Consider the following 13,017-nt stretch of genomic DNA (forward strand, 5'->3'; position numbering starts at 1 on the left):
TCCATGACCCTATCCACGAATTTTTTCGAAATAGTCAAAAAATTAGGCTTTCAATTTATATAGTGACATCTGGCTGTTTTTTCTTAAAGGTTACTTTATACTTTTATACTTTAAGTAGTTTTTGGAGCACATACTTTTTCACTTTTACTTGAGTAAAGAGGTCAAGTTGATACTTCAAGTTGGTGTTTTTATACTGCAGTAGATACAAGGAGGTTAATCATAACACTTAAAATGAACATTTGATAAGAAACATCTGAAAAAGAAAAGAATGGCTGAGTGCCTGAAACAATGTATTTAGGACATGATGCACTTCCCATTGAGCATTTGCTGTCTGATATATTTTTAATGCCATATTTATTTTACATTATATTACTTTTTCTGTAAAGGACCTCATAAGACTACAGCTTTAACAGTATCAAGGCAATTACTTAATCGTTTTAACATTTAACAGTTATGTACAGGACAGAATTAAATGATATTTACATCAATGTCCATTGACGTTTTTACAACCTAATTGACAGTTCAATTCTTACTCATTTTGGGCTATAAATGATAGACTGTACAAAATACAGCTGTAAATTTTTATTTTATTTTTTTTTAGAAAAGAACTGAAAAGATTTACATTTTTAACTCTAATTCACATTACATAGAGGCTCAAATTCATACATAAATCTAGTCCCTTGCACCTTGACTTTAGAATTGCAGCCATTGCTTTAATGTTTGGCTGCCTTACAACCATGCATTACAAAAATCCTGAAAAAACATGAAGAATCAACCTGGACTGAGAGGACTATTAAAAAGGCACCAGCTGGCAAGCTTAAAACTGGATGGAAATGTACAGCAGCCCCTCAGGGAAGCATAATGAAGGAAAACTTTTATTGTGATAGGAGATGTAGATTTATTTGGAGTAAAGGTTGGGTTTCCAAACAAGGAACAATGTACCATCTGATATGCATTGGGGGGTCATCAAGAGTGGCTTTTTATCTGCTATGTAGTAGTATGGGTGAATTGCACAAGGTGTATAGAATAATGGAAAACTACTACCTCTGAATTCTTTTGCAAATTGCTATAAAAAGTCAGGACAATTGAAAATTCATAAGAAGTAGCTAAAAGCTTGATTGATACAAGAAACTGTTGGAAAAATATACACATTTTGCAGAAGTCAAATATTCAACAGATTTACAAATTATGGTTGGCGGTCAAACCATAGTCCTGGGAGACAGGTTTCCTGGAGCCTTTTGTGTGCTTAAAGTCCATCACCTGATTCAAAGGAATGAATAACCTTCTCATTCCTTCGAGTTTCACAAAGTATATCTACTGACTGAATTATGGGATTCACTTAAATTTAGACTAAGAATCCAATTCTTGTTCTTTGAAAGTATTAGTTTGTTATAAGCAATGAACTGTATTTGTTAAGGAAAGCTGCAAAATGTGTTGTAAGTCTTTTAAGTAGATTATAGATTTAAAATCTTTTTATTTACTGTTCTCTAACTGATTTACACAGTTGACAAACAATTCTGCACCTTCAGCCCCTCATTTGTTGACTGATAAAAGGTGAGAGGACAGACAGATCTACCATTGAGAAATGTCTACGTAGATACACCGCCTCCGTTTGGTTTATGGTTAACAGAGACTGACCTGCAAACATTGTTGATCTTGTCTGCACAAATTGGGCTTTCCTCAAAAACAAATATAGAAACAATGCAAAGGAAAAAAACATTTTCTAAAGTAAATGAATTGGTGTACAGTGAGAAGGAGAACAGAAATGGAGAATCATTTATGAAAAATCACACAATTCTTCAGGTTTTCTAAACAACAAGGGCTTGTTGATTTTAAAGCATTATAACAGGTATAGGACTAAAGCATCATTTGATAACGAAACAGAAATTTGAATTTTTAGTATTTGGTATGATAGAATTACATATGTTTACTTATTTATCAAAAAAGGTTGTATTTTCAATTCTCAAATAGGTTTGGACAATATAACTATGTTCGAGTTGAAAACATGTCAATGCTGTGAGATCACAACATACAACAAAATCATTTATTTCAGTTCTTTTGACTTTTAACAATGCATGACTTTTAATTTCTTTATTTTTCTTTAGCTTCATCAGTCAGCTTCTGCATCACATAGGAGTCGAGTTTGGAGAAAACGTCTCAAAAACAAGTTTGCTGATTAAATCTTAACTGTACCTTTTGCAAGCCAGGAAAACAGATTGAAATCTTGCCAGACATTTTATGACATGTATGTTATAAGTTATTTCCTATAAAAAAGAAATGTATTTTACTGTTAGGTGCTTAGGAAACCCTGCTAACCCCCAAGAGCAGAACATAAAATCCTCTATTATTTAAACATTCTTAGTATTCCTATTTTTTTGATTGATCTTTCCAAATAAAGTTGTTTGACAGCACTCATACTTGAGGACCTGCTCATACTATGTTTGCACATAAATAAAACATATTATTTCTCTGACAGTTCAATTTTTATTAAAGGCAAAATCAATATTTGAAAAGGGTGTCATTTTTATGTGCGTAGCAGTGGAACATTTTCCCAATGTGCTTCCTCAGACTCTGATCCCTGAAACCATAAATAAGTGGGCTGAGAAAGCGAGGCATCAACATGAAGCAGAAGAAATTAAAAAAGGCTACATCCTCAGCCGGCCATTTTTTGTGCAGCACAAGAGTTTCAGAAATGGGACTGGTAAAAGCCAACATGCATAGGAGCAGCTGGAAGCCATGCAGTAACACAGTGTGCATGGCTTTGCTTACTGATGCTCTGTCCTGCCTCAGTTTCCTGGTTTCCAGCAAAATCCTCACGTAGGTGAAGAGGATGATAACACCAACCACTGTGAAGAAAAGCACATTCACGGCAAGCCGGTACAGTCCCTGGATCGGGGATGAGTTGATAACAGTAGCTTTGCAAAGCATGTTGGAAGACAAGATATCTAAAGCTGGATTGTGTTTCTCGATAAAAAACTCGATGATGGGGAATAAGAAGCTGATGAACCACAGAGGCAAAATAATAATCCAAATACGGTCAGAACGCCAGGAGGCCGGGCGGTGCAGGGGGTAGAAAATGGCAACGTAACGCTCCAGAGACATGGCCGCCAGGATCAGGGTGGTGTTTTGAAAGGTACCGGTGGACACAAAGAGCAGAGGGACACAGAACAGGAGGGGAAACTTCACCTGACCCATCACAAAGAGGAAGAGCAGCACAGAGGACAGGATCTGCAGGGTGTCATTGATCAACATGTGTGCAAACAGGATGTAACGTGAAATGTCCAAAAACTGCCTCTGAGAGGCAAAGATCTGTAGCATGACAGCGATGCAGCACAGAAAGATGCAGAAAAATGGGATCACCACACAGACCTTTATAATCACAGAGAAGCTTTTTGGAGAAGTTGCATTGGGAGAAAGCTCAGTCAGATTCTGCATTTTGCAGCTGTGAATAGAGCATGCCTGTTCAAGAAAAAAACATTTGAAATTTCAATTTAAAAAAAAAAAACAGTGAAAGAAACCAGAAAACAATCTATGTCTGCTCAACATTTTCATATACACTCAACTTTACTCACCTAACAATGCCCTAATCAGCCAGAGGAGTTCATTTTTTTTCTACTAATTTCTCTACTTTTCGTCATCGCTTTGGTGAGAAAGGTTTCAGGAAGAATCTCCTCCTTAAATGATATATTCTGGTCACATTCCAGAATGTAAAGCTGCACCTTGTTTCTCCAGAGACGCAGCGCCATCGTCAGCGTCAAGTCATATGATTCTCATTAACGACAGATTTCAGAGGGGAGGAAGGCAAACAACAAAGGTTCATAAAGCATTTTATAAAAGTGAAACTTTCCAGATAATAGAACTAAACAAAAAGGACCTTCTCATGTTCTCTGTTAATAGTCTCGGTTAAAAGGACATGTGTGACGTTCTGAAAGGGATTTTAGCCAAAATGCATTATGCCAAAAAAGCACATATAGCCTTTAAGCTTTATAAAATTTAATTTGTCACATTTCAACCACAAGCATTAAGACGTTTTAATGTGTTTAATATGAAATATGACATTAAAGGAAAAACAAAATAATCAATTTTCTTTGCTTTTATATTTTATTGTCCACCAGGCAGCCAATACCTACTTTCAGCAGTCTCTAGGCGAGAGGGAGTTAGACCTGTACAGGTTACCAGTTCAATGTAGGGTGACACACAGGACAGAAAAATACATCTAAATCCAACTTAGATAGACTGATCAACCTCACATCCACAGGAAGTTGGAGTACTCAGACGAAAAAAGACACCATGCCAGGGTTTCAATCTCAGATCTTCTCCAAGGAAACAGTCCTACAGCAGCACATGGAAAATAATACATCACTTCTAAAATGAGTTTGACCCAAAGACTATTGATTAGAGTTTTGTGGAAATATAGAAAATAAAGCAAGAAGACATTTCAAAAGACTTTTTTCACGCATTTAAAATCATAAATGATCCAAAAGATAAATACATATTAAGAGAAAATCCAAGCATTACTCGATTCCCCTAAAATATACACATTACATATGAATTTATCAATTTTTCAGAAAATGGCAACAGTTTTTCCTTCAAGATTATAACATTGCTATCTTCAGCTATATGTTTAAACCTACCGATGTTATTATGGCTTGATCAAAGTCAACAGTACATGAACCTCTGATGGAGAACGTCACGGAAAATGAGGCAAGCTGAAGAGGTGGCAAAGTTTCACTGACTGGACAATCAGTTATCCCTTTAGGAAGTGTTTGAGCAGCTGGGCCTCTCCCAGCAGCAAGGGGAGTCATCATATTGATTGTGATGAAATGCTGTTTCAGCTGAGTGAACACTTTTGGAACAGGGTCACAAGTTCCTGTACTGTCTTTAAAAGGCATCCTGATAGCACTGATTATGACCTAAATGATATATTTTTTGGTCTACCATTTGCTTCCCAAAAAGCCCCAATCTGTTAAGGCAGGAAGTCCACAAGATGATGGAAATAAAATTACCAAGTAAAACAGTGTTTTTGTCATGTTAGTGGCTCTAGAATTGTTTTAAACTAGAAAAACCCTGAGAGTGTAGAAGCAGCACACTTTCGCCCCATATTGTCACTTAAAGCTACAGCTAACACCCGCACATGATCTGGATCATAACAAAATTTTAACAAATTGTTCCTCAGACCAAGATTCACTTTTGGTAAAATGTTTTGTTAAGATCAAGTTATCCTGTATGCAGACAGAGAAACACACAAACTCTCCTAAAAACACAGCCTCCTTGGTTGAGGTAATCAGCAGGAAAATTCCACTGCAGTAGCAAGGTTTTAATCCATAGAGTGCAGAACTAAGAGAGTTTTACGCTAAATATTACATAACGATAAAGAATTACACTGAAGTATTAAAATTTTGCAAATAAACATGAACATAGTGTCAGGGTTTGGTTGAGATTAGAGGACCCAAATGCAGAGGCAGAGGTGATTTCTTGCAGTTTTAATTAGTGAACACAGGCTGTGACATATAGCACCTTTAAGGTCCAATTTATACAATTTGCATTGAAAAAGGTTGATTTGGAGTTTAGGCATGGGCGTAGGTTTGCATAGGGACCATAGGGACATGTCCCTACCAAAATTTTGAACCGACATAATTGTCCCTACCAATAATTTTATGTGAGCAACATGTTTATAATTTACAGCAGTAGTTGTTGTTGCAGCAGTGGCTTCTTTTCCTCTCGCAGCTCCTCTGCCTGCTCTCTCCTGTCCCTTTCATGAAGCAGCGCATGGAACTGTGCTGCGCATGTTTAACTCAACTCTCATTGGTTGTTCTGCCTTAAGTTCCGCCTTCTCTCTCTCTGATTGGCTGTTTACTAGTCCGCGTGTGCTTGGAGCACAACATTGAAAATTTATTCACACTAGAATGCAGCGGTTACAACAATTAATATTAGGCTACAAAACTAGTCCCAATAAAAAAAAATGAATATCATGTATACTAAAAAACAAAAACCTTTTTTTTTTCTTTTATAAAACGAAATTTTCTGAGTCAGCCAGGAGTTCTGAAGACTGCTGGAAAAATGGGCAAATAAAGGCTGTAAGCCATCAACATTTCTGATTCTTAGCCACAGCCAACTAAAAAAGAAAATGTGAGGGTTTCCTTTTTACTGAAATTTAGTTGATATTACTGTTTTTATTTTTATTTTTACAATTTTGCTTCATTACCAGTAAAGAGCGAGTATCCTTCTATCAAATGTGTTGTGGAGTGGGAGCTGAGAGATAAAGACAACAAAGACCTGTTCTGCATCCGATTCCCAGTTCAGATTGTGAGCTAAACCACCATAACAGAAGAACCTCAGATGAACTGCTTTTAAGAAGGGATTCAGCTTTGAGTAAAAAAAAATAAAAAATCTAATATCCCATTGATAAACAGCATCTAATGAGTGTAGAGCTTATAACATTTTTATTAATGGAGCAAAATGTTGCTTTTCTCTTTTAACAATGAATTCCTCTTATCAGTACGGATGCTCACATCGAGCATAAAAAAGGGCATGCATATTGCATAGCACCAATGACACCAGACCAATAGTGTCCCTACCAAAGTTCAAATCAAACCTACGCCCTTGAGTTTAGGTACTCTTTAGGCTGTGAGGTAAGTTTTACCTTGATGTCAATTCTGTAGCTATGATTTAATTTAGCTTTATTGAGCCTGTATAGAATATTAAATTCTGCTGCCATTTTCAGCAAAAAATAAAGAAAAAAAAGTGCTGGTGTCACCTTAAATTCCTTGAACTGATCTGAGGTCAGCCAAACTGGCCAGAACAATCCTGGATGATCCAGATCATTTTCTGGAGCAAAGTGCTTTGAACTGGGCATAAATACTATCTGCTGCGAAAATATTAATGACCTGAAGGGGAAGAGAAAACATGCAGGACAGCTGGTCTTGACGAAGGATGAAGACCCCTGTCAATGGGAGAATTATCCTGCCATAATGCAAGAGCACATAATTTCAATTTCAGAAAAGAATTTCATCTTCTTGCACTCAAAACTTATAATGCTCACACTCAAAACATGCACACTCTCTCAAATATTTTCTCTTCTCTCTCAAATCTTTGTTTCTTCTCTCAGATTTAATGCTTCTTGCACAGATATTTTCTCCTCTCACTTGCCTCCTTCTCTTCGCGCACAAACCGCGCTCTGCTCGAGTCTCAGTTACGCTCGCAAACCCGTAGGCTCTGCCATTTTATTGTCGGTAAGGTTTATCACAGGCGCACACAGTAGAGTTAGACAAGCGCACCCTTTCTGAGGCTGTCGTTCTATTGGCTGGAAAGGTTGCTAGGCGACGATCCGATCCAATCTGAGAGAGAGCAAAAAAAATCCGCCAGCAGAGCCTACGGGTTTGCGAGTGTATCTGAGACTCGAGCAGAGCGCGGTTTGTGCGCGAAGAGAAGGAGGCAAGCGAGAGGAGAAAATATCTGCAAGAAGCATTACATCTGAGAGAAGAAACAAAGATTTGAGAGAGAAGAGAAAATATTTGAGAGAGAGCGCATGTTTTGAGTGTGAACATTATAAGGTTTGAGTGAAAGAAGATGAAATTCTTTTCTCAAATTGAAATTATGTGCTCTTGCATTATGGCAGGATAATTCTCCCATACCTGTCTTATTACGTGACCCTTTCCCTTCACATCTCAATCAATAGCTGGGTGATTTAAAGTAGAGACTAATCAAAACCTTGCAGTATCCTAGCCCTGCCTTAGTGGGTAATATAGACAATTGAAACTGTCATGGAAAACTGCAGTGGAATAGGTGCATTTAGTACAGGCATGGGGAAAAAAACTTAATATTCTTTATGTACTTATTAAAAATGATAATATAGCAAATGAAACAAGAAAATTTGTTTGTTAGCTTAAAAGCAGACTTAATTTTTATTAAGGCCACAATTCTGTATTAAATGTTTGTTTTTCTTGTTCTGATATATATTCTAGTTTCCAATGGGCTTTTAGCAGTCAATCATAAGTTTGAAGAGAAAAGAGGCTTAAAAAAATCAGTTTGTGTGTATTTATTGTATATATTTTGTTTCCTTTAGGGATTTAAATTAAGGAAAAAAATACTGTTGAATGATACTCTAATTTCTTAAATTAAATGAGCTATTTAGGATAGAGATCCAACAACATATAACAAATATGAGTAAATATGTTTAGAAAAAAAAAATACGGGAAACAAATCACCGATTTTAACCTGCTTTCCATTTCCTCGCTCATCAGGAGGGATTTCAGTGTTCAGTTCGCTGCTGACAAAAGTTCCCATTTCGCTAACAGATGATGGCCTCCAAAGCTTTTCATTAAGTTATCTCCTTACAGAGATTTTTTTTTTGGAATACGTAATCTTTTGACTTTGTTCAGCTATTGTTTCAAGATTAACACTGTAAAAACCTGAAACTTGGGTCATTTTGCAGGTCAAATTATCGTTTTTCTACTTCGGTTTTCCTGCACTGAGGGGAGCCCCAAAAGAGATGAGGAGCACAAAAATCTGTCTAGTTGGAGTTTTGAAAATAATTGAAAATTTCTAGACTTTAATAGCATTAAATTAATCTACAACTTTGTTGATTGGGATCATTTTAGTCTGCATAAAAAACAACAGAATCCTACAAATGTTTCAAAAAATCATGAATGATCAAAATACAGTAGAGTAATACTTATAGTTAGCATTTTTTATTGATAATAATCAGAGCTTTGTAGTTCTGCTGGCATTAAGAACAATTTCCAAACAACATATTTTTTTTTAGGTGTTTTAACTATCAGTTGTTCATTTCCATTGTGCTATGCCACCTTGTTTCATTTTTTTCATACTACCAAGGTGTTATCAGTATCTGGTCTGTCCAGTTGATGAGCAGCAGGAACTGGATCACACTGCTCTATTTTTCTGAGGTCTGTGTAAACACCAAAGCACTGCCTAGTGCCTTGTTGGTGCTGGTTATGTTCAGCTCTTCAAGGCATATTTAGGGTGTGTGTGTGTAGCAGTGTAGTTACAATGCTGCATTGTTGACATTTTTGTGAGGGAAGGTCGGTTTTGTAGGTTTGTAGGTTTGGATTTTTTTTTAGTTTTATGGATAGTTCTGTGATTCAAAATAAATTTCATATAGGCAAAAACAACATTATTATCATAAATCAATATCCGAATCAGAATATGAAATACTAATTAGTGTCTTACAGATACAGTGACAAAAATAAGAACTTGAACACCTTGCTCTTTTGCAAATTCTCACATTTAGAAATAATGGAGGGGTCTGAAATTGTCATCATAGGGGCATGTCCACTGTGAGAGACATAATGTTAAAAAAGAAAATCCAGAAATCACAGTATATAATTCTTTTTACTTATTTGTATGATGCAGCTGCAAATAAGTATTTGAACACCTGAGAAAATCAATGTTAATATTTGGTACCCTTTGTTTGCAATTACAGAGGTAAAATGTTTCATGTAGTTTTTCACCAGGTTTGCACAAACCAGGTTTGCAGGAGGAATTTTGGCCCACTCCTCCACACAGATCGTCTCTAGATTAGTCAGGTTTCTGAAAAACATGGAGTTTGAGCTCCCACCAAAGATTCTCTATAGGGTTTTAATGTGTAGATTTAGGTCTGGAGACTGGTTGATATTCTTCTTACTGAGCCCCTCCTTGGTTATCCTGGCTGTGTGCTTCCTGTCATTTTCATGTTGGAAGACCCAGCCTCCACCCATCTTCAGTGCTCTAACGGAGGGAAGGGAGTTATTCCCCAAAATCTCACAACGCATGGCCCCGGTCATCTTCTCCAGTGCAGTAATCCTGTCCCATGTGCAGAAAAACATCCCCAAAGCATGAAGCTACCACCCCCATGCTTCCCAGTAGGGAAGGTGTTCTTGGTATAGTACTCATCATTATTCCTCCATGAAACAATTTTGAAATATTGCTGTGTAAACAGGGCTTTGGAAGACTGGTCAAAATTCCCAATAAAGATGCTTGTAAACCTGGATAGGCAAATTTAGATTGATGCTTTTTTAAAGTTTCTTTAGAATCATGGTTGTCAATATGCAGCTTCCTTCTCTGGGTTTTCCCCCCTTCAGCACTTTTTGTTATTGCTACTTGTTTCCTTTTTTCAGCCTGTGTTTCAGTTATCAGTTTTCTCCCAACATTGTTTCATGAGAAAATGCTAAGATGGAGTTTAGACTGATGGAGGAGACTCTAAGGTGTGATTTGTTGTTTTTCTATACTCTTGCTTTTGCAATAAAGTATTCATTTTTATAGAATAAAAACTTGAAAAATATAATTGGATTTTACATAATATAAAAATTTGAAATGTTGCCTCTTTTTTCTCTAATGCTGTCAGAGCTTCAAGCATCAAATAACCTTCCATGGATCTCTCTGAGAGCTGTAGTCTGAATAAACTTTATTTTAACATAACACATCTAATCTTATCTGTTCCATAAAGGCTGTGATCGGGACATTAGGTCCTAATCTTATACCAGGGCATCTCTGGATTAAAGGGGAAAAGGTAAAAACATTTTGAAAAACGTAGGTCTGACAAAAACAGGTGGTACATTTTATGCCCTGGTTTATCTATTTTGACAATTTTCCAGTCTCACCAACTTTCACAACAATACTGAGGTCAGAGATCGCTGCTCAGGGTTCCAGGTTTGAAAACAGATGATTCAATCAGCAAAGAAAGGTCCAAACTATAGAATTTAAAACCAGTTTTTGTATACACCACAGTTTAAGAGTGGATTTTAATTGAGATTAGGCCAATTATTAACAAGAATGTCTGCATCAATTGTTGCAACCGTAAGTTTAATCTGTTCAGCAAACAAGCAGAGTGTGTAGAGAGCAGCTTGCTGGGTTTCGTCAGCTCTTTACGTAAATTCTGCGTCAGTAAAAAGGTTGGACAAGGGTTGAGCTGAACTCTTTCCAAAGCAAACTCTCTAGCTGACCTATTTTTTGGCCATAAGCCAGAGTTATTCCTTCTCAAAGCAAAATGGTTCCTGGTTAAATATTAAATGACCCAGAAAAAAAGGTAAACAAATCCTGATATTTTCAAGTTGATATAGAAAAAAGTGAAATTTGCATGGTTCAGCAACACCTTTGCAGAACGCAGGATGGACATGCATACTAATAGGGTCTAAAAATGTAATAAAGGTGATCCATTCTCATTCCAGTTCAATTTAAGATCCAGACTTGGCTGAGCAAGGTGGGGAATCTGCAAAGACTTTTTTTTATCCACATTGCAGCTAGTCACTCCTGATCAAACTGGTTTCTTAATTTGAATTATAAAATAGCTCCCTGAATTATGCACTTTCTAGCACACTTACAGCTTGGTTAACTGAATGCATATACGAATGGATGGTCATGGATGGACGTAAGCCCTAAATAGCACTATTGGTTGCCCCATAGTTACAATGCAATAAGTCATACTTTAAAAATGTCTTAACCAGAATTGTGAGAACCATATTTGCCTGAAAATTTTCATCGATACCTGAGTCCTCAGCATGAATCAGCTTGCTGAGGTCGAAATGGGGCATTAGCCCTGAGCTACATACCAAACCGATTTGCAACTGAACCTAAGCCAGTCAGGCAGCCTATTGTGGTTCTGTTTTGGCCTTCTATATACAAGGCCTGTGTGGAAGATCTCAAATATGCGTATGAAATAGAACAGGGGAAGGCAATGTCCTTCCTCAAGGGCCACTGTCCTGCAGCTTTTGCATGCATCCCTGCTCCAACATGCCTGAAACAGAGGGCTACATTACCTCCTTAGGATTTCAAGAAGTTAGCAGAGGACTGGCCATCAATCCTTCATCTTTTTCAGGTGTGCTGAACATGGGATACATGCAAAAGTTACAGCAAAGTGGCACTCAACGAGCAATGTTTCCTACCTGTGAACTAGAACATAGCTTCAAGCAAAGTATCCCATAGGCCCACACAGATGTCCTTGCAGGACAGATAACTATACCTGTACAATTTCCCATGACCGTACACTTTGCTTTTACACAAAGCATTGTATGAGTGTTATAGGAAACATTTTTGCTTGAACATTATCCAAGTTTTTACCAAAGTATCTTTGAAATATCCTTTTTATTTGACTCTTTATGACTAAAACGTTCCCATGCATCTGTAAGACTTTGGTCTATTTTACAATTTTTACGTAGGATTAGAAGTTCACGCGCTGATCAGTGGATGCGAGCCTGTCATGGTAAATGGGTCTGACCTAGTAAATGATCAAATTTATTACCTCAGTAAGGAGCATATGTTTTTAGTAGAGGTTGTGTGTGTGTGTGTGTGTGTGTGTGTGTGTGTGTGTGTGTGTGTGTGTGTGTGTGTATGTGTGTGTGTTTGTTTTTGTTATGTACAGGATGACTTGAAAATGAACTGATTTTGGTAAAATTTTTACTAAAGGTGCAGCTCAGTCCATGTCAGGATATGTGGAGGTTTGTATGACCCAAATGCAGAGACCAAGGCAGAGATAGTTGATAGTTTCTTGCAGATTTAATGATGAGGTAGGTTGCAAAAGAAGCATAAATCCAGAAATAACATACAGAGAACTCGGTAACTGGTAGAAACATGTCCTGTAGGAATGAATAGAATCCAGCAATGAAACAAAAAACCAAACACCAGAGTCCAAACAAAACAACCCACGCAGGGTGGAAGGAAGGTGATCAAGGAATGGCGGCAAGGACCAAACAACCAAAAAAAAAAAAAAAAAAAATCACAACTAAAACAACCCAACAAAGGTGGCCGGCTACAAAGCGGAGTCTCTAGGGGGCGAAGCAGAGTCTCTAGGAGGTGATGACCAAGCAAAGTCTCTGGAGGCCGGCAATGCCTCCACATGGAGGAGACAGGGGCAATGGCAATTTTGCAGCAGGTGAAGCAGCAGCAGAAACACCTGAGACCGAGGTGACAGAAGGAGGAACAGAAAGATAGGCCAATTGTGGTCTGAACGGTGGAGATTTGTTGAAGAGTTGGGCGAAGGCAGGTTGAAGGTTCCATTCCAACTCTCCTCATATAGTCCAGTTA

At 37.4% G+C, this 13,017-nt stretch overlaps 1 protein-coding gene across 1 annotated transcript; it reads right to left on the reverse strand.

The window, feature by feature from the left end:
• Positions 1 to 427: 427 nt before the first annotated feature.
• Positions 428 to 4,623, reverse strand: or129-1 (odorant receptor, family H, subfamily 129, member 1). The gene is made up of 2 exons (XM_038303461.1): positions 3,573 to 4,623; positions 428 to 3,459 (listed from the first exon to the last, which is right to left on the reverse strand). Exon 2 carries the CDS (start codon positions 3,433 to 3,435, stop codon positions 2,500 to 2,502), a length of 936 nt encoding a protein of 311 aa, XP_038159389.1. The 5' UTR covers positions 3,436 to 3,459; positions 3,573 to 4,623; the 3' UTR covers positions 428 to 2,499.
• Positions 4,624 to 13,017: the final 8,394 nt, after the last annotated feature.

This window comes from Cyprinodon tularosa, unplaced genomic scaffold, assembly GCF_016077235.1.
Source record: "Cyprinodon tularosa strain WSP-4 unplaced genomic scaffold, ASM1607723v1 ctg51, whole genome shotgun sequence".
In the NCBI taxonomy this organism is placed as follows: domain Eukaryota; kingdom Metazoa; phylum Chordata; class Actinopteri; order Cyprinodontiformes; family Cyprinodontidae; genus Cyprinodon; species Cyprinodon tularosa.

Coding starts and splice junctions, on each gene's coding strand:
- or129-1 (XM_038303461.1), bottom strand. CDS start 3,435: ATGCAGAATCTGACTGAGCTTTCTCCCAATGCAACTTCTCCAAAAAGC.